The sequence below is a fragment of the Strongyloides ratti genome, assembly GCF_001040885.1.
Source record: "Strongyloides ratti genome assembly S_ratti_ED321, chromosome : 2".
Taxonomy (NCBI): domain Eukaryota; kingdom Metazoa; phylum Nematoda; class Chromadorea; order Rhabditida; family Strongyloididae; genus Strongyloides; species Strongyloides ratti.
Genome location: NC_037308.1, coordinates 5,772,139 through 5,793,652, shown reverse-complemented (window position 1 = coordinate 5,793,652; position 21,514 = coordinate 5,772,139). Strand labels below are relative to the sequence as shown.

Here is a 21,514-nt window from a genome sequence, read left to right as displayed (position 1 = left end):
GGAGAGAGAAGTTTACCGGAAGGAGGTAAAATGGATAAAATATATACACCGTTTATACATCTGTGTGAAATAAACATTTTCCTTTCTCATGTTCATGATTATCATGACAAAAAATACTACCGAAATGAATGTTTGGAAATACTAAAGTGTTAAGTCTAACAAAGGGAAGCAGCTTTTTAAAAATATTAAAATTATTGTGAGAAAAATTTAAATGAAAGGATACAAAGAAATTATTAATAAAAACGCCACGGGAAATAAATATTTTAAAGTGAAAATGATTCATAAAAAAGATTTATTTTTAATAATAATATACTATATAGTTAACATCTGATTTAGACTGCGTTAATAATTTTTATAAAATAATCCATTTTTAGTACATTAAAAGTAGGGAACTGGCATTAGTTTTATTTTATATTTATATATATGTATAATATATAGAAAATAATAGTTATAAAGATCATAAAAAGAAATTTATTTTACCTATAGTCAAAAAAAAAGGCATAATAAAAAGAATTTTTTTGAAGGGTACAAACTCTTGAAAATGTTTTTTTTTAGTGCCGATGTCACTCAAAGTAAATCTTGAGATTTTGTACAAAATACTTAAATCAAAAGGAGTTTTTAATTTTGAAGAGAGGTTTATTTTCAATAAAGAAGATAGTAATATATATATATTTTTTTTAATTTCAATATAAATTATTTACAACTTTAGTAATAAAAAAAAAAAATAATATCAATACAAATAAAGAATTACCAGAGAATAATATAATAAAAATTGCATTGTAAATGTTACATAGGTTGTTTTTGATTTTGAAAGATGTAATAATGGAAAGCGTCGATAAAATAATGATATAATGTATTGTTAAAAGAAATATTTATACGCAATAGGATAAATGTAATACTATGTTATAAGATATATCAGTATTTCAAGTATTAACTAAGTTCATAAATATGGCAATATTTTAAACTGGTTATAAAAATTTTATATCTTTAGTACTATTGTATTATTATAAAATAATATATAATAAATAAATACTTTATATTTAAACCATGTTTTGAGGACAAAGAGTAATATATATATATTTGGATTTATGGTTTATCATATGATATCGTTTTATACTAAGGGTGTAAAGCTTGTGTTTTTAAAATATAGATTGTATCAATTGTTTATACCTGCAATTAATATATTTTTAATATATCAATAAAAATAATGTCATTTTTATGATTTTAATTATTCTTAAAACTAATAAATAAAAAAAAAATAATGAAAACAGGATTTTTTTTTATTTAGGGAATAATTGTATTCAATTATTAATTTGTTAAAATAAAATGCCTTAATCTTTTAATTTAATCATCTGCTAAAGAAATATCATTAAAAAAAAACTAAAAGTGATTAATCAGAAATTATCAAAATTGTTTATTTTAACAGTTAATTATGAAGCACACTTAAAATTTGTCGGCAAAATTAATAGCACAATGTCAATATTGTTAGTGATAAATAAGGTCACATACGGCAAGTTGAAGTAAAACAAGAATTTATGTACAGTGTAATTTTTGTCAAAGTATAATTTTCTTGATATAAAAGCATCTTAATTAAACAAATAGAATTCATTATCAATTTTTGTGATGAGCTCGCTTTTGACCGCTTTTATTATATCATATTTTTTTATTACATCAATAAGAATTGATGGTGCTCAGGAGGTAGAGAAATCTATAGTTATTGTTCCTGTTGGTCAGGATCCAAATACCTCAAAAATTAAAGTAGTTATTCCTGTTCAGAAGGATGGTACAACAAATCCATTACCTTGTGTATTAGATGATGGTGTTCATGAGAATGGTCAAACATTTACTAAAGCAAATTTTCATTATAAATGTGTCAATGGTGTTTCAACTGTTATAGGTTTGTTTTATCATTATTTTTTTTTTTTAAAAATACTTATTAATGATAAAATATTTTAGCTTGTATCTCTGATGACAAAGCTGTTATTCAAATTGGAAGAACTTTTATTAAGAATGGAATTAAACATAAATGTATAAATAATGGAGATACTGTTACTTATGAATATAAAAGTACATGTTATAGTAATGGAGTTAATTATAATACTGGTGATACATGGAGAAATGGTACATTTCAAATGCGTTGTGAGGATGATAGAATTTCTATAAGTGGTAAGAAATGAAAGAAAAAATAATTTAATGCAAATTTTAGGTTGTTATACACGAAATGAAGTACCAGAAACATTATTACAAGTTGGTGAAACAAGAAAAATTGGATCAAAAAAATTTTCATGTGTTAAAGAAGGTTCCGGTAAAATAAGATATTCCTCCCAAACAATTGGTTGTGACAGAGATGGGGTAATTTTTAATGAAGGTGAAGTTTTTCAAAATCAACAAATTAAATATCGATGTAATGCTGATGGAACTAGTACAGCTTTAGGATGTGTTGATTCTGAATCAAAAGTTTTTGTAGAAGTTGGTAAAGATATAATGATAAATGATGTTATTTATCGTTGCTATAGAAACGGAAAGACTACTTTTTTCCAAAGGTAACTTTAAATAGTTATTACACATAATTTATTTTTAGATTTCATTGTCAAGGAAAGTCATTTGAAGATTGTTTAAATTCTGCAACAAAAGCAGGTAGAAGAAAAAGAACTGTAGCAATAAATGACGTATAATATTAAAAATAAAATTTAAATAATGCGATTTTTAAGGACAATATAAAAAGTATTATAACTAGTTTTGTTTTAATTTTTTTTTTAATATTTTTAGAAAGTTAAAATAAAAAAAAAATCTGTTAAAATATAATTTTAAAAGATTATTTTATTAATTAAATATCAATATCGGTAAATTATAGTTAATTTTTACCTTACAAAAATAATTATAAATTTTGTTTTCTGTTCAATGTCATAAATTCTTTTGCAATAAATATTTAAAATATATTTAATATGAATATTTTTGTTATTCTTTAAATATTTATAATATTTTAAAAAATATTTGCATGAAAAATAAAATATGATAACATTAATACAAATTATTTTTAAAGATTGTAAAAAGAATTTTTTTTTTTCTTTTTTTCAAAATGATACATAAAAAAATTTGTAAAATTCTTTTCTATTCATTAGATTTTAAAAAAATTTGTATATACATAAAAGTTGTCATAAATATTTTACTTTTATTAAAAAAAAATTATTTTATATATATTTATAAATTGTGTAATAAATTGACATATATTTAGGGCTTTTGTTACACCTAAATGAAAGATTGAATTAAATAAACTTAATAGGACAAGGAAAACCATTATGAATTAACGGAAATACTAAAATATATGATAATTATAAATTATATTTCATTAATATAATTTTCAATTATATAAATTTATTTTAAGGACCATTATCATCATAAATTGCCATAAATTGTTTATAATTACCATAGTAATATTTTAATAAACAAGAAATAAAAAAGTAAATTTATTTACATTTTTCTTTTTCAATGGTCATTAATAAATTAAAAAAATTAAATTAATTAAATAAATAAATTAAAATTTAAGAAACCTGATAATTAAATTTTTTTTTGGTATATTTTTCCATTTTAAAAACAAAACAATTCTAAAATTAACAATGCACTAATATTTTTTTCTAAATTTGTATTGTACTTAAGTATTTAAAATATATTTTGATAAATTTATCTAAAAAAGTTCCATTTTTAGTTTTTAATTATCTTTAAAATATTTTATATAACCAGTTTTATAATATTACACATTTTGTTTTTTTGTCGGAAGCATTCATTAATTCAATAAAAACGAGATGATACGGATCTTGAATGTTTCGTTGTTACGTCATATTATTTTTACAACCATAATTTTCTGTCACAATTCTTAAATTATGCATTTTTACGATCAATCTTGATGACAAGATAAGTAGAATATTTAAAAACCATATACCATAATTGATAAGCGCAAGGAAAAATTTTCATTTATAAATTGCTTTTTATTATTAAAAAAAAGTTAATCATATTCAGGAAAAGGTATTTCATAATTTTAAAATTGTTAAAATGGTTAATGTAATATAATAATTTTTTTTTTTATAAAAATAACTTTAAAGAAATTTATAAGATTAAAATGGCATGGCAAAATGTATTATTAATATTTTATAAATATACTTTTTTCCAAATAAAGATATTGATAAAATATATTATTTAAAATTAAGATTATTCTATTTTTATATATCCAATATCAAAAATGGAAATTCATATGAAATCTTCACCAAAATTTTTATCATCTAATTTTTTTGGAGGTTCAAAGAATACATTAAATTCTATGTATAATGAAAATAATGGTAATAAATAGATATAAAAATATTTTATAAAACTATTTAATTGTAGTTAATTTTTTAAAAGGTGGAATATTACCTCCAGCATTGTTACATGAATCAAAAGTTCCGAAATTTTATATTGAAGCAATAAAATGTTGTGGAGCATTTAATAAAAATCAAAATCCTACCATATCTCAAGTTCAAAGCCTTATGTTGACATCTCAATTACCAATTGAAGTATTAAAAAAAATATGGTGCTTTGTAAATATAAAATCTTCTAATCATTTAACACGTCAAGAGTTTTATTCATGTTTGGCATTAATTGCTTTAGTACAAAAAAAGATGTCCATAAGTGATTTAAGTACCGTAACACAATTGCCAATTCCTTTTTTACAAACATTTCAAGGTATAGATAGCAAAAGCGACAAAGAAATTTTTAAAAATAATCTACAAGGACAAACTTTTTTTGATGTGAAAGAAAGTAATGAAAAAGATGTTTGGAAAACACAAAATATTGTAGAGAAAAATACAAACAATTTTAATAATTCTCATCTTAAAAAATTAAAAAAAGGTATGATTTTATGTGTCTTAATAATATTATTTTTATGACAATATTATTACTAACAAAAATATGATTTTTCTTTTTTAGATAATCAAAAGTTATTTTTTATCTTTAAACATAGTTAAAAAAATATGATTATATATCTAATATGTAAAATCAAATTTTTTTTTAGTTGATACTAATTATATAGTTTAACAAAGTAATATAATGATACAGTTCATTTACCAAAAAATTTTTTTGAATTTAGATTTTTTACAATATTTATTAACCGTTTAATAATTATTAAGTTTATAACTTTCCCATAAAAGATGGTATTACATTAACTGATATTGTCAAAAAAAAGTTTAATTACAAAATTATAGCAGTATGTCAAAATGTTATTAGATACAGTTACAAATTTTGCAACTATTTTTATAATGTTATTTTTAACGTTTAATTTATGATATGTAATAAGACAGATTTGTTACATAATATGACATTATTTTTAAGAATTAATTTAAAGACATATCCAGTTTTTTCTACTCATAAATTATTAAGAAATACTGTATTTTTATTTTATGCTATAAATGTATAAATTATAGTTAATGGAATTTTTGAAAAAAAAAATAATAATTAATTTATTAGAAATTATTAGAAATTATTTTTTTTTTTGTTAGAGAAGCTAAAGACTAAAAAAAAAGAAATGCTCATGCATATAGTAGATTATTAAGTTTGTTTTGTGATAATAATTTCATTAAAAATTATATTAAATTTAAAGTATAAATTGAAAATAATTTAATTAACTATATATGTATATGAATATTGATAAACATTTTAAAGTAACAATAAAAAGAATCATTGACAAAAGTTTCTCATACTTACATATATCTAAAAATCATTCTATCATCAATGTTAAATTTTTAATATTTTATTTAAAGATTGGGATACAATAATTAATATATGTATCAAAATAATTGATGAAAGTAATAATATTTTGACAAAATCAATATCATCTTCATCTCAAGTATCAAAAACTACAAAAGGTAAAATTTTTATTATTTCATTAAATAATATTCATCAAATGGTAAAAAGAATAGCTGCAAGTGTTACAACATACAAAATGAATGACAAAGAAATAACAGGCAAAATTCAGATATTTAGTGAGACATGGGCTAATTTACTAGAACTTTCATTTTTTAATGAAACATTAGAAAAAAATCAATTAATTATAAATAAATTTGACCAAAATATGACGACAAAAAATTTTTATTGTTCAATTTGCCTACGAATGATAACATCAATTCCAATTAATTTTGAAAATTATACATATCACAGTGAATGTAGTAATTTTTGGATAAATTTTGTTAACATAGTTTTACCTAAACATTGTAATAAATCGTAGTATAATAAAATTATATTGTTTTCTTATCAATTGTTATAAAAATTAAAACTACTCTAATATAATATTTAAATTTTTCCTTAATCAATCCAATTTATAATTTTATCACTTATATTGATAAGATGAATAAATTTTTCAAATAGATAATATAATATTATCTTTCAATTGTAAATTGAATTTTGTAAAATTATTTTAATAATTGATCTTATTAAAATATAAATGTAATCTACTTAAAACTTTTACTTAACAATAGATGAAGTTGATTATTTTTCTATATTATTAATTATAACTTATTAAAATAAATTATTTTTTTTAAAAAAATTACTTAATTTTTAATATTTAGGTGATTATTTAGTATGATGGGAAGATGACTTTAACAATATGTTTCGATTACTCAACAAATGAAAATGAAAATAATATTTATGAAAATATTAGTATATCTCATTTTCATAGATTTGATACAAGTCCAGCTGTCAATAATAATTGGACAATTTTATGTAATAAATCTGTTGATACAAGTATAATAAATTATGACGAAGCTAAAAATAATGTAAGTTAAACAAGACTTTTATTTTATAAAAAATAATTATACTAAAAATAAAGATTTTTTTTTTACTTAGTTAGTGGATAATGTTATTCCCACTGTAACAATGATTTTATCTTTAATTGGATTGATAATTAACTTATTTTTTATTCATATTGTAATTGTGGGTTTAAAACGAAAATTATTACCTTTTAAAGGGCATACCTTAATGTTAAACAGATCCATTACGGATGCTATTGTTTCAGCAATTATATTTTTTTTCACAGTAATGCACAAATTTGATTTAGTTGTGGAACAAAGTTTGTTGAAAAATGGAACTATTTTGTTAAATTCAAGTTGCTACATTTTTACATACACAATTAGACATGGAAGAACATGGTTTACATTACTTTTAACAATTGATTATTGGGTTATTTCAACTGTTTATGCATCTTTAGCTATAATAACATTTATTGCTATAAGATATCCAGTATATACAAGAACAAGTATGACTGATAAAAAAATTTTAATTGGAACATCAACATTAACAATATTAGGTGTAATTTACAGCATAATTGTAATTTTTATCAGGTTGTTAATATCAATTTTTTTCTTTTTTTTTACATTTTTTTGCATTTTTTTTTTCAAATTTATATTTTTAAAACAAAATTATATGAGAAATTTTATCTATCTATTTTTATTTAAAATAAGTATTTTTTTTTTGATTTAAAAAGTGCAAAAAAGTTTTAAATTTCTTACTAATTTTGAAATTTTATTTTTAGTAAAAATGATGCTTTCAATGTATTTAATGGATCATCTGATTTGATTCAATGGACAGTTACAACACAAGATTATATTATGTCCATTTTTAACATAATAATTGTTACTTTGGCATTTTTCATAGTAATATTATCACATGTTTTAATTGTAATTTTTTTATATCGTCATAAAAAGCAATCTGGAAGTGCACATTTGCATCTACTGAAATTTCATCGTATGAGTATTAATATAACTATGTTTTGCCTTACTTGTGGTGTAATGATAAGTTTTGTTTCGCTGCCAATTGTTTTAAAAGAAAAAATTGATGGATTACAGGATTTATATAATGTAAGTTATTAGTTTTCTTTCTTTTTTTTTGTTAATTCTAAAACATTTACGTAATTGGATAAATATAAATAAGTTGAATGACATATTTAAAAAATAACATTACGTTATCAAAATATTTCTACTTCTTTTTTTATCGTAATGATAATTGTATAATCTTTTTTGTTATAATTTTATGTTCATTTTAGAATTCATCAACATGTCAGTCAGTTATTGCTACATATCAACTAAGGTTAATTTTACATAACACTTTTTTGTAAAAAAAAAAGTAGTAATTACATTAAATTAATATAACATTTTTTTATAGTATTTTAAAATTTTTTTTACAAAAAAGTGTTTAAATAATTAATAAAAATATTCTTTAGTTATGAAATGGCAATATGGTCCACAGCAGCAATAATAGGTTGGTTATCAAGAATTATATTGGATCCTATATTGAATATTTCACTGGATACAAGATTTTTTGAAGTTGTCAAAACAACATACCTTTTTCAAACTGCTGTCTCAGCAACACAATCTATGGCAAAATTTAAAGCTGCATCAAGTCCTGATATGAATGCAAGGAGGAAATTTTTATTAAAATGTTCTAATCAAAATGTTATTCCAATAAGTGTAATTATACCTAGTGGATCCCACTTTTTTAAATATTCAGAAAATTTAGAAGAAGTCAAAGACAGTAAGGAAAAGAAAAAGGAGGAAAAGAAAAAAAAATTCTCTCATGTGAGAATGGATGAAAGAATTTTGTGAATATGAAATTATATATTTATTAGAAAATAAAATAATCTATCTTAATTGTTTAATCTATAAGTTATTTAATATATATAATTAATTTAATACACAATATGGTGTCCAGGACATGTCACATTCCAATTCGACATCAACAATAGTAGCATAACTATTATCATTAAAAATTTCAATCTCACGTCTTATAATTTTGTATTTAACATTATTTAAACCTGATATCCTATCTCTTTTTTTTGACATCTAAAAATATGATTATATTTTTTTTAATCACATATTTACCTCTCTCTGATTACCAATTTGTTTATAATCCCGTTTTCTTTCTTTTCCATGTATATGCTTAAATGTATTCTCTCTATTAGTATCTAAATTTTTTGGTCTTTCAATATGTTCCGTTAACCCTTTCTCTCGTAATCTTAGATAAAATTCATCATCTTCTAAACCCCAACCCCAATATTTATTTGACATTCCATTTACATTTTTAAAATCATCCATTGTAAGCATTAAAATTCCACCAATAAATTTTGCATAATCATATCTAAAAATATTTTTTTTTCTATACGTGATAATTTAAAAAATACCTTTTAATTGGATGATATGGTCCAGCTGATATATGTCGTACTATACCAGGGCCAGGGTATGAATAATCTAATTTTGGATTTAATGGTAGTAAATCTACATCATGCATCACAAAATAATTACATCTTAATCGATCGCATTCAAGAAAACCAACATTAATCAAGGAAGCACGATTAAAACGATATTTATCTGTTTGATTCATAACTAATATTTGATGATCAATTTTTTGCTTATCTAAAAATTTTGTTATATGTGGAACAAATTCATTTAATTCTTCCAAACGTTGTCGGTAAGGCACAATTACACATAATTTATTATATGGTTTTACCTCTAAAATAGATCTATAATAAATTTTAAAGAGAAAAATATATGTCAACATACGGATATTCCCTTATTGCTTTATCAAAAAATAAATTTCTTGAAAACCAAATAATAAATAATGAAAAGATGATAGTAATGAAACATCTTTTTACTAATATTCTATGATGATACATTCTACCAAAATTTCTAAATTTTAAAAAAAAAGTTGTAAAAAAATATGTTTGCAACAAAATTGTGGAATTATGTCTTAAACAAAGTGTTTATTTACAGTGTGAAAATTTAATGATATCAAGAAAAAATTAATAATATTTACACGAATATATTTTAATAATATACTAAAAGTTTGTAGGTAAAAAACATTATAATGTTTAATTTTTTTTATCATAGAAAATATTGTTACAATGTTTTAGTAATATTAATTTAAACTACAATACACAAAATTTTAATAAGTAAATTTAAAATATTATATCCCCTGATGGTGTTTCGTTGTTTCGTGATGAAATAGCTTTTTTCTTCATCTCTTGCAAAAATTTTTTTCTTTTTTCTTCAAGTGCCGCTTTTTGTTGTTTTACTTTTTCAGTTTCAACCACACACTTTTTAGCTGTAGGAGGTTTTGGTCGAACTTTTTTCACAACTTTGATTACATCCTCTGTCTCTTGTAATTCTTTGTAATTATTATCTCTATATTTATCAGCTTTCTCCAATATTTTAGAATATTTATCTAATTCTGGTTGAATTACTCCATACCAGAAACTTGAGAGATCATTAACGGTCGTTGTTTCACCATATCCTTGAACGCCTTTTAAGCAATTATCTATATACTTGTATAATTTTCCAATATTTTTTGTAATCATGTCTCCATGTCCATTGACCTGAAGAAGTGTTGTATGACAATCATCACACATCATTTCTTTTTGTTCCGACAAAAGTGATTTCGCCAACGTTTTTCTAGCATCAATAAGAGATATGTTCATATCGGCTAATTCTCTATATGCTTCAGGGGTCTCATTTGATACAGTACCCCATTCAGTTGAAAATTTTTCTGCAATTTCTAATGGTTCAGCAACTGAGTCAATTCTTATATTTGTAACATATTTTTGAGGAGAACTATAATAAAAAAAATTTTTAATATAAAATTAAACTTTTTTTCAATAAAATAAATAAATAATTGTGGAAAAAAAAACAAACTAGTCTTTAATGTTAATTTTTGTTATACTAATAGAAAATTCATTATAAACAAATAATAATATAAAGTTATTATCCCTATTTAAACAAGTAAACTTATTATTATGTGCATTCCAAGTAAAAACTATAGTAAAAATTTAAAAATATCACATTATGCAAACTGATTTTACAAATAAAACTACAAGTGCTATAAAGTAAATAGTATGAAACCAGTACTAATATGAAACTAAATCACTGTTTAAAATAAATATTTTGAGGCAATAACTATATAATTTAAAAATAAATATATATAAAAAATTCAATTTAACTTTGTAATATATCAAACATACCTTTGTGAATTTGTAGTATTTTCTATTGAATCTTCTACAGTTAAGTTGTTCTTTTGAGACGGTAAGTGATAACCATTCAAAGCAACAGACACACTGATATACGTAGGTAATTGCTGATTTCTTTTCGTCACATTAGAAAGATCAAATTGATCATCTTGGACTGTAGATTTTTCGTTCTGATTATCATTTGTAATCAATGTTGATGAATTATCAACTGTATCTTTTGTTCTTTCTGATCGTTTAGGTTTCACCTTTTTAAAAAATCTTACAACTGGACTTTCTATAGGTGATGCATCTAGTGTAAGTGAATCTTGTGAAGAATCATTGTCATTTAACTTTGAACCTTTTTTTAATCGGAGTGGTGTGTCTTCAGCATCTTTCTTTGGTGTACGAAATCGGAAAAAATTAATTGACTTTTTTAAACCATTTTTTGGCGCGCTTGTATTACTCATCTAAAAATATTCGATACATCATATTATAAAAATATTTTAATTTAAAATATAGTAAATTTACAAATAATTTAAAACGGAAATTTTAATGATCATATAAAAAAATCAACTTTTATAGATACAATAAATAAATATGTACGTAGATTATATTTTAACTTTACACTTACAATCATTTATCCACTTAATGATAGGGTAAAGAAAAAACATTTATCAACTTACATCAATCACAATAAATTGAAAATTATTAGATAAATTAATTGTTATAAAAAAGTACCACCCATTAGGCACCTTAGAATAAAAAATGGAAAAAATTTGGCAATACTAGAAAATATAAAATGGAAAAATACAGAACAAAGAGTTACATAATTCCAATAAAAATGCAAAGCATAATAGTGCAACATGAATAACTTTTAATATTCTTAAGAATATTAAATATCATTGAACATAAATAATAATAAGACCACATACATTTGAGATTTATTCTTTAAAACAAAGCAGATAATTTATAAATTATTAACAAAAGTCAAAGCAACCAGTACTCTAAAATAAGTAGACAATTTACTTCTTCTAAATATAAAATCATTAACGTATATATATTATATCTTCTATAAATTTATATTTGAATAAAAATTTAAATTAGTCTCACGATCATGTTTTTTTTTTTTAAAATATATAGTTTATAATTAAAATAAATAGATTGAATTACTTTTTATAAAATATATTATATTAAAAAAGTGCAATATTTAAATTTGAATTAATTCAATGTTACTGATTTACAATAGAAACCACTATAACACTACTTTAAAGAATGCAATAATGTACAATAGAACTTACACAGAAATCAAACATTACCTAAATTGAATTTCATCATTAGTACATCCCTTTATATACTTTTTATCGTATACCATCCACCAAGTCAATTATTCATAAGATATAATCTTATTAAAATAAATACAAAATTTACTGTTTATAAATTTTTTTAGTAAAATATCTATTTTCTTATTTATATATATTTTATTATTTAAAATAAATAAAAATTTAATGTCACAGGCATAAATTTATTTAGAACATCCTGCATAAACTTTACTTTAAATAAAATAAAATTTAATATATATGTTTTTTAAACTATATACATTATTTATACAAGATGTAATTATTAAAGTTTCAACAGGCATAATTTGAAATCATGATAAGATTTAATATAAATATTGTTCATAATAAAACAAATAATAGTAAAAATAACAAAAAAATTAGTAGTCTAAATGTTTTACAAATTATATTTAGCACATAATCATTTTATACACATTTCTAAAAAATGACTAATAAAATGATATATTTCTGAGGGTTGAGTGTGACGTGTTCTAATGTCTTTTCTATTTCCTACCAAAATCTGCTTGTTATTAGTTTAAATTTAAAAGTAGCTATTAATGTATTCTTGAAAATATTTTATTTTAAAGATTTTTTTTCAGAATCAAATTAACAAGAATAAAATTTGTTTTCATGTATTTAATAGAGCAAAAAAAATGCAGAATTCATTTTCTTTATAAATTTGAAATTCATAGTTTATTTTCAATTTTATACAAGTATTCATAAAAAAAAAACTAAATTTAAATTTAATTTTATTTCATACATTAGGATAACAATATTCTTTCTTGAAATTTTCTAGAAACGCATTTTTCTCGGAAGTTAATTTTAAAACATGCATACTTTGTTTAGAAATAAAAATTTAAGAAAAAAAGCTTAATTGTTTTTTAGCCTACATTCCAAGAACGAAATGTTTTTTTCTAGGCATACTTACATCATTTGAAAAATTCAAAAGTAAATTTGGAATCCTCCCTTAATCCCATAATCAAATTAAAATTTATAGTTTACATTCAATTTTTTTTTCAAAATGGAATTTACATATACTATCATTTGATATATTAGATAGTAGTATATCTTCTTGTGACTTTTTCAAAATTAAAGCCGACATAATTTTCTTGAAGGCATCTCTTTAAAATAAGCAAATTTTGAAATGTGCTTTTTCAACATTGAAAATTAAGAAAACTTTAATATGGCAATAATTGTTTCCCAACCTTCATTTCAAGAATGAAGTGTCCCCTTTTAAAGACACTTATATTATTCAAAAGATAAAAAAATAAATAATGCGCCCTTATTATTTTTTTTAAAGAAATTAACTTATATAAAGTTATGATTGATTAAAAGTATAAAAACACATTCAAGTTAGTACAAAAATTTGGCTATCTTAAAATATCTTAAATATGAAAAAAGATATAGAAATGATAGAATAAGCAAAAGATAAAAAAAAATCCCCCGCCAACTTTTTTTCCTTTAATTCACAAGTGCTTTTTAAAAAAGTTACGAATCATTAAAATTTTTATGTATAGTTTTAGAATTATTTTTTTTACAAAAAGTTAACATCACAAACGTCTTCTTTACCCTTAGGCCCAATTTCACTTTAAATAACAATGTCACAACAAACGCTATTTTTGTTGTAACAGCTAAATAAAAATATAGTTTAAAAAAAAAAATAATTGCTCTTTTTGTTATCAGTGCATTTTTTTTCTTATAAAAGTTTATTAAAAATTAAGAAATATTCACAGTTCACTTCTTGCCTATATATATAGGATATTTCTAAAGATATTAATATATCCATTTCAAAATGTTCTGTTTTAAATAAAATAATAAAAACACAACCATGATACAAAAATATGTCTAGTTATGCTTTAAAAATACATCCTGTATAATTAACTGACAAAGATAAACTAATATCCATTAAATGCCTAGAATAATAAGATCATATCGACCAATAAGCGTTGTAAAAAAAAAGATGTACAATATTTAAACATTTTCATAAAAGCTTCATTTGCTTTAAAATTTTCATATAAAACATTATTTAATTGTGTAGATATCCAAAAATTTGTCCAATTAGATTATTAACTAGTTATCCGAAACTAATATTCACCAAACATTTTTATTTTCTTCAATTTTTGATACTTTAAATGGGATAGATGACGAACCATATGGATCATCGTCATCCTCCTCATCATCTGAATCTACCGACTGATAACCTGAACCAACAGAAAAAACATTAGGTCGTTTCTTTTCTTCTATAGGCGTATCTTCTTTTTCTTTTTTATTTTCTTCTTGAGTATAATTTTGCTTACTTTCTATATTATCATTAAAATTTAATTTTTCATCTTTTTTTCGTTTTTCTTCTAACTCGTTATGAAGAGCTGTAATAGCTTCCATGTGTTCAGGACCAAGTAAATTGGGATCCTTTATATGATTTTTTAACGACTTCATCATAACAAATGCTTGTATTCTTTTTTGTGGAAATATGGGTCTTAGTTGATCGTTGATAATTACCATACGTTTATCTTTGGGATCCATTAGATTGTTTCCTTTAAAATAATCCCACATAAACTTAACAACATCTGACCTTGTCATATATCTTTGACCCGTTAAATTTGATAATTCATCAGATAGAACACAGAAACGGGAGAAAGACGATTTACCCTTCTTTGGAACTTTGCTTGCTCCAGATTTATCACTTGTAACTGATTTACTTTTTCTCTTTGACACATTTTTATCATCTTTTTCAATCTTTACATCCTCAACTCCCAAATCTTTAAGAATTATACTTCTTGTTTCTTCATCTAAATTATCAGCATCTTTGAGATGATTTTTAATATATTTCATCATTCCAAATGCTTGAAAAGTATTAACACCTGTTAAGGCTTTTAATTTATCATCACATAACACCATTTTTTTATTATTTGGATCAATAAGTCCTTTAGATTTAAAATAATCCCACATATATTTAACAACATCTGATCTTCTCATATATTTTTTGGTTGTAATTGCAAATAATTCATCACTTACCATCATTATTTTTGTAAAACCACTACTAGCTGCAGGACGTTTTGTTGTTGATGAAGAATTTTTAGATTTACTATTAACGACAGATCTCTTGTTATTTGCAGCAGCACGACGACGTTTTATAGCAGAAGCCATGTCATTGCCATCAAAAACATCATTGTCTGAATCAATACTATTAGTTAATGAAGAACGCGACTTCAAACTTTTAGACTTCTTTTTTATATAATCTCTATCTTCTGGACCATCATCATCACTACTATCTGAACTTTCTATAGATTTAGATGATGGTGAATTTTGTTTCTCTTCATTCTTTATGGCATATTTTTCAGCAATATCTGAAAAATCTATTTCATCATCAGTTGAATCATAAGTATGTGAATCATCGTCAATTTCTTTTTCTTGCCTTTTCTGAATAACACCACTTATTAAAGAATCAATTAATTTTTTAAATGGATCAAAATTAAATTTGTACTTTTCTTTTAATTGTTTTCTTATAAATGAAGATGTTAGCAGATCTAACCCATTTCTTTCTATTAGTTTATTGATAAAATTACATATTTCAAGATTAGAAATTGGTGGTTCACCACTCATATTTTCACCAACCAAATCTAAAAAAATAATAAACAAAAGTAATGTTTAAATTGAAAAACATTTTAGTAAAAAATTTTAAATAAAAATTAAAACGCATACAAAAACGTGTTATACTGTTTAGTTGATCATAAATTAATACTACAATAGTACATACTCGTAAAAAGACAAAAATAATCAATCAAACTTTCATGATTAACATATTCAACATAAAATATAGTTGAAATAGCTTAATTTATTTCTTATACATTATTTTATATGAATATATATATATATATGTTATAGCAATTAACAATATAATTGAGCAAAAAAAAAACTTATTTTAGCATGCGCCTATTTAAACACATGTAAAGTAGATTAAACTATGTAAGAGATACATAACACATTTGCATATCAAGATATATGCTGAAATAGTGTCAGGTGTTGGAATAACGTTATTTTATGTGCATTGTTTAGATTGTGATTGAAGACATAGAAATATGTTCGTCCAAAAAGTCGGGTTGAAGACTAATTTTTTTGTGACGTGAGTTAAAGACGCTAATAAAAAGTAGCTAAATCAATGCACATATAGATATATATATATTGGCTATCAAGTATTAGCCTTTGACTTCAAAAAATTAATTTTTTGAAACAATGTAGTTTCCAAAAGTTGTTTTCTTTATAATACATTTTGTAAATAAACATAACAGCATCGTTATTCCACATTTCTAGTTGAATATCGTGTTTTTAAGAATACAAGTAAATTATAAATTTTTTGATAATGGATGAAGATTATAATCCCTTATCATGGAATCAATTTTTTGATGACAAAAAATTTGTAACAATTAATGAAACAGATAAGTTTTGTACTTACTTAAAAGGTAACTCTGGGCCAGTATTTTATTTTATTCATGGTGCTGGACTTAGTAGTCTAACATGGGCTGTTTTAACAGTGGGTTTTGTAAATAAAAATAATTTAGGAAGAACATAAATTATTTTTAGAATTCCCTTACAACAGCAATGGAGTGTCGTATTTTAGCTGTAGATTTAAGGGGACATGGAATGACAACAACCTCAAATGATTTTGATTTATCTAAAGAAACATTAATTAAGTAAGTGTATCTAATTAGTAGGTCTTTCTCATATATATATATTATTTGAAAGTCTAATTATATATTACAAAATTAGTTGTTATTAAAGCTTGGTTATTTTATATAAGCTTCGTCTTAATATTTTAATAATACTACTATGGTTTCCGTTTGTAGAAATATTAAATATGTATTTGTTGTAGTTATACTTTCTTTATACATAAGAAATTAATTTACTAATGTTTTCATTTAAAATGTATCTGTGAAGTTAAATTATTTAACTAATATTAAGATTTTAAATACATTTTTTTAGTGATGTTTATGAAGTATATAATACATTATATGGTGAAGAAAAGCCTAAGTTAATAATGATTGGTCATAGGTAGGATAATTTTTTTACAAAAATTTTATAAGTTTATTTTATTTTTAGTCTTGGTGGGGCTATTGCAATTCATTTAGGGGCTAAGAATATACTTCCAAATTTACAAGCTTTAGGAGTAATTGATGTTGTTGAAGGAACAGCTCTTGCATCTTTAACAACTATGCGTTTAATTCTAGATAAAAGGCCAAATTCTTTTTCAAGTGTAGAATCCGCTATTCAGTGGTGTATAAATACACATGTAACAACAAATTTAATTTCTGCTAGAGTATCAATGCCCGATCAAATTAAAGAAGAGAATGGAAAATTTGTATGGAGAGTAGACTTATATAAAAGTGAAAAATATTGGCAAGAATGGTTTAAAGATATTTCAAAACAATTTATTTCAGTCCCTGGAGCCAAAATTTTAATTCTTGCTGGTACAGATAGACTAGACAAAGAGTTAACAATTGCACAAATGGCTGGAAAATTTCAAATGGAAGTTATTAAAAAAACAGGTCATTTGGTACATGAAGACAATCCTGAAGATGTAGCAAATATTTTTATAAGGATGATGAAAAGATATAAGATGGCAAAAATACTTGAAGAATAAAAAATATTTCTCATATTACAATAAAATAATTTGTAAAAATATTAAATATATAATTTTATAAGCTCTTCACCAACATTTGCAGGAGTTAAAATTCCTAAATCAGTAAACAATAAATATATGTATTGTGGTGGAGTATAGTCAACTAGAGGATGTTCTTCTGATAAATCTTTATTTTGTAGTGTAGAAGTATTGTACTTAAATTCATTGGGAATATCTGCTTGATTTAGTGGATATTCTTTAACAAATTTAATACTTTCCGCCATGATACATACAGGTTTCTTATAGGCTCTAGCACATATAGCAATTCCAAGAGTTCCAATTTTGTTGATTATACCACCTGTCTCCATAACACCTTCGGCACCAACAAGAACAATATCAATTGATTCCATGAGATATCCAACAGCTGAATCTAAAATTAATGTACATGGAAGATTGTGTTTCCGTAACTTTTCGTACATAGTTCTTCCACTACTATCAGGTTGTGATTCTGTAACATAGACATGAAAACTTTTTCCTTCTTTAGCTCCAGATACTAATGCTTCAAATACCACCTTTGAGTATGAATGTGTTAATATTTTCATATCATTTCTAATATATGGGGAAGCATATTTTGCAATCATTCCTCTAGAATTATCTACACGTTCAGTAAATTTATAAGCTCTGCTTATAAAAATTTTAATTAATTCTTGAAAGTCAGACTGCAACGATTCTGATGATACTAAAGAAATAGAACGTATAAAAAGTTCAGATGCTGAACGAATGGAAGCTGTAGAATAATCTGTTTCACAAAGTTCATCTCTTGTATTATTTAAATCTTCTAGAAGTCCGGTAACGGTAGATGCTAAAATATTTGTAAAAAAATAAATAAATAATTATTTTTACCCGTTGTCTTTTTTAAAACTTCTGATAATGTCTTTATAACAGCTAATCCAGTAGACATATTTTCTTTGTTTCCTTCTAGAAGATTTTCAAAATATTGTTTTGGATTAAAATCATTGAGCATTAAAGTTCCTTCTTGCATTTTAGTTTAAAAAAGTAAATACCATGTACCAATATCAATTATTATTTAGAATTATTTTTTGGGTATATAGAAAATTTAACTATAATATAAACTCTGTATAAGACGAAAATCACTTTCCTCTATTTGGAGAAATGTTTTTATAATCGTTTAGCCTAGTAGCTTCTTGCAAAATAATTATTTCACTTTCATTATTTCTAAATAAAATTTATTTTTAATGGCACAACAAAATACTGAAGATTACACATGTATAGATTTTTATAGTATGTTAATTTAATATTATTATTTTAATAATATTATTTAGATGCACGAGGATTACTGAGAAAATGGAGAACTGATCAAGTTCGAAATTCTGGACCAATAATAGAAATGTGGGAGCATGTATTATCAAGAGCTCCCTCATCATTAGGTGATGAATTATGGCCAATTTTAGAACAAGTATGTATTTCAGCAATGGATGTAGCACGACATGATATTGTTCTTGATACTATTCAAAGACTTGACAAAAAATTTCCAAACTCTAATAGAGTTAGGAGATTACAAGCCATGAGACTTGAGTCTTTAGGAAAATTTTCTGAAGCAACTTATTTATATGATAATTTAATTAAAGCAGATCCAAGTAATACATTGTATGTTAAAAGAAAAATAGTTATACTTTTAGCTAAAGGAGATAAAACTGAAGCTATAAATACATTAAATGAACATTTAAAAACTTATATTAATGACACTGAAGCATGGAAACAATTAAGTGAATTGTACTTTTCTGAAAACGATTTATTGCGTGGAATTCATTGTTTAGAAGAATTAATGTTATCTAATCCTCATAATCCTATATATTTTAGAAGATTAGGAGAGGCACGTTATACTTTAGGTGGACAAGAAAATTATGAAATGGCAAAAAAATATTTTGAATATGCTTTAGAAGCTAATCCAAATTGTTTAAGATCAAGTGTTGGATTAATGTTAGTTTGTAATCAGTTGATTCAGTGTAAAAGTCTTTCTGCAAGTAAAAAAAACGATACAGTAAATAAATACGAGGACGTTTTAAAAAATACAATTTCTATAATTGAAGATGCTGAAGCTGGAAGTGAAGGCTTAGATCATGAATGGATTATAAGAGAACTTGAATGTCACAGAAAGATGAATGATTAAGTTTTTTTTTTTAATATATATTATAATGTGTATAACTTCAATAAAAATTTTATAATATATTCATTTTTTTTCTCGCTTCTAAAAACGCTTTTTTTGCTGTTTTAGTTAAAAACATTTTTTTCTTTTTACTTCCAGGACAAACTCCTTTGTAATCATCTTCGAATAATGCAAATATCATTATACCTCCTAATTTTTTTTTTGCTGCATATGATGCTTTTTCTTTCACACTTCTTTCTGTTTCAAGCCCAATCCAATCTCTATTATTGTTTACAAGATAACCACTTGCAGCATGATTATTCCAAATAAATTTAAAACTTCTATCAATTAAATAATTACATGAAATTATATATGAATATGATGACCCTAGAAAAGATGAGCCAATTGCTGGAGCGTATGGGAAATGTATATGTTTTTCTAGTAATTTATATCCTCGTCCATATGTTGGTATACCAAAAACTAATTTATGTGAAGGGACTCCATTTTTTAAATAATATTCTGTAGAATAAGCAGAGTTCATTCTTGCTGCTATGTAAATCTCATATGGCTCTGCATATAAAGGAGAGTTAAATCCAACAAAAGGTTCTAATTTAGAAAACATATGAAAATCATAATTCATAATTTGTATAAAATTTAAATATTTACTAATAGCAGAGAGATTATAGCTTTTCAATGCAATAGTATATGGTCCTGATACTGCACTAGTTAGAAGATATTTTTTTGTTAAATTTCGATTATTAAAAAGATTATAAAGTTTTTGAACTAATTCAGTAAATTTATCTCGTTCACTAGGCTTAGATCCACGACCCCAAGCGGGAAATTCCCAATCCAAATCGAAACCATCTAATCCAGAAAATTGAACAAAGTCAAAAATGCTATATATAAGATTATTAAACTTCTTGTCATCATATATTATTTTTCTCATAGATTCAGATCTAGGTAAAAAAGTTAATAAAATCTTTAAATGTTTATTTGTATTTCTAAGGTCTAAAACATCTTTCATATCTTCAATATGAGGAAAAACAATTTGATCTGAATTGTTTAGAAAACAAGAATTTATTAACATTATGTGAGTACAAAGAAATGGATCTATTTGATTTGTTACATCACTTCTTGCAATGTCATGATAGCACGAAATAATAGAATCATGTGATTTTATTTCAAAGGTAAAAAAAATTATAAAAAAAATAATTTCTGATTTCTTACATATCATTTCTCTGTAATAGATATAAACATTTGTTCGTATATATAAAGAAAAGGTCTAAAAAAAAAGTCAGCGCTCGAAAAAAAATAGTTAATAAATTATTTAGAATTCTCAAAATAAATTTTATTGTCTTTTTATACAAAAAAAGTGCAAA

The 21,514-nt window shown here is 23.3% G+C and overlaps 10 protein-coding genes across 10 annotated transcripts; 5 read left to right on the top strand and 5 right to left on the bottom strand.

Annotated features, from left to right (window-relative positions):
- Positions 1–1,623: 1,623 nt before the first annotated feature.
- Positions 1,624–2,675, top strand: SRAE_2000184400 (Hypothetical protein; the record flags this gene model as incomplete). Its single annotated transcript, XM_024652843.1, has 4 exons — positions 1,624–1,897; positions 1,957–2,166; positions 2,207–2,543; positions 2,582–2,675. 4 exons carry the CDS (start codon positions 1,624–1,626, stop codon positions 2,673–2,675), a joined length of 915 nt encoding a protein of 304 aa, XP_024506379.1.
- A 1,562-nt stretch (positions 2,676–4,237) lies between these two features.
- On the top strand, positions 4,238–6,253 carry SRAE_2000184300 (EPS15 homology (EH) domain and EF-hand domain pair-containing protein; the record flags this gene model as incomplete). Its single annotated transcript, XM_024652842.1, has 3 exons — positions 4,238–4,334; positions 4,381–4,881; positions 5,790–6,253. The coding sequence occupies 3 exons, from the start codon at positions 4,238–4,240 to the stop codon at positions 6,251–6,253; spliced, it is 1,062 nt and encodes a 353-aa protein (XP_024506378.1).
- A 364-nt stretch (positions 6,254–6,617) lies between these two features.
- On the top strand, positions 6,618–8,624 carry SRAE_2000184200 (Hypothetical protein; the record flags this gene model as incomplete). Its single annotated transcript, XM_024652841.1, has 5 exons — positions 6,618–6,800; positions 6,871–7,364; positions 7,556–7,880; positions 8,066–8,109; positions 8,243–8,624. The coding sequence occupies 5 exons, from the start codon at positions 6,618–6,620 to the stop codon at positions 8,622–8,624; spliced, it is 1,428 nt and encodes a 475-aa protein (XP_024506377.1).
- A 78-nt stretch (positions 8,625–8,702) lies between these two features.
- Positions 8,703–9,691, bottom strand: SRAE_2000184100 (Beta-1,4-galactosyltransferase 7; the record flags this gene model as incomplete). Its single annotated transcript, XM_024652839.1, has 4 exons — positions 8,703–8,861; positions 8,901–9,156; positions 9,200–9,538; positions 9,579–9,691. The coding sequence occupies 4 exons, from the start codon at positions 9,689–9,691 to the stop codon at positions 8,703–8,705; spliced, it is 867 nt and encodes a 288-aa protein (XP_024506376.1).
- Positions 9,692–9,973: 282 nt separating this feature from the next.
- On the bottom strand, positions 9,974–11,654 carry SRAE_2000184000 (Hypothetical protein; the record flags this gene model as incomplete). Its single annotated transcript, XM_024652838.1, has 3 exons — positions 9,974–10,625; positions 11,033–11,484; positions 11,649–11,654. The coding sequence occupies 3 exons, from the start codon at positions 11,652–11,654 to the stop codon at positions 9,974–9,976; spliced, it is 1,110 nt and encodes a 369-aa protein (XP_024506375.1).
- Positions 11,655–14,442: 2,788 nt separating this feature from the next.
- SRAE_2000183900 (SWIB/MDM2 domain and Homeodomain-like and SWIB domain-containing protein) lies at positions 14,443–15,954 on the bottom strand (the record flags this gene model as incomplete). Its single annotated transcript, XM_024652837.1, has 1 exon — positions 14,443–15,954. The coding sequence occupies one exon, from the start codon at positions 15,952–15,954 to the stop codon at positions 14,443–14,445; it is 1,512 nt and encodes a 503-aa protein (XP_024506374.1).
- Positions 15,955–16,711: 757 nt separating this feature from the next.
- Positions 16,712–17,989, top strand: SRAE_2000183800 (Protein phosphatase methylesterase 1; the record flags this gene model as incomplete). The annotated part of the gene is made up of 4 exons (XM_024652836.1): positions 16,712–16,882; positions 16,933–17,042; positions 17,332–17,400; positions 17,449–17,989. 4 exons carry the CDS (start codon positions 16,712–16,714, stop codon positions 17,987–17,989), a joined length of 891 nt encoding a protein of 296 aa, XP_024506373.1.
- A 41-nt stretch (positions 17,990–18,030) lies between these two features.
- SRAE_2000183700 (Translation initiation factor eIF-2B subunit alpha) lies at positions 18,031–19,010 on the bottom strand (the record flags this gene model as incomplete). Its single annotated transcript, XM_024652835.1, has 2 exons — positions 18,031–18,830; positions 18,872–19,010. 2 exons carry the CDS (start codon positions 19,008–19,010, stop codon positions 18,031–18,033), a joined length of 939 nt encoding a protein of 312 aa, XP_024506372.1.
- A 214-nt stretch (positions 19,011–19,224) lies between these two features.
- On the top strand, positions 19,225–20,159 carry SRAE_2000183600 (ER membrane protein complex subunit 2; the record flags this gene model as incomplete). The annotated part of the gene is made up of 3 exons (XM_024652834.1): positions 19,225–19,270; positions 19,312–19,626; positions 19,669–20,159. The coding sequence occupies 3 exons, from the start codon at positions 19,225–19,227 to the stop codon at positions 20,157–20,159; spliced, it is 852 nt and encodes a 283-aa protein (XP_024506371.1).
- A 49-nt stretch (positions 20,160–20,208) lies between these two features.
- SRAE_2000183500 (Cht11) lies at positions 20,209–21,369 on the bottom strand (the record flags this gene model as incomplete). Its single annotated transcript, XM_024652833.1, has 2 exons — positions 20,209–20,741; positions 20,802–21,369. 2 exons carry the CDS (start codon positions 21,367–21,369, stop codon positions 20,209–20,211), a joined length of 1,101 nt encoding a protein of 366 aa, XP_024506370.1.
- Positions 21,370–21,514: the final 145 nt, after the last annotated feature.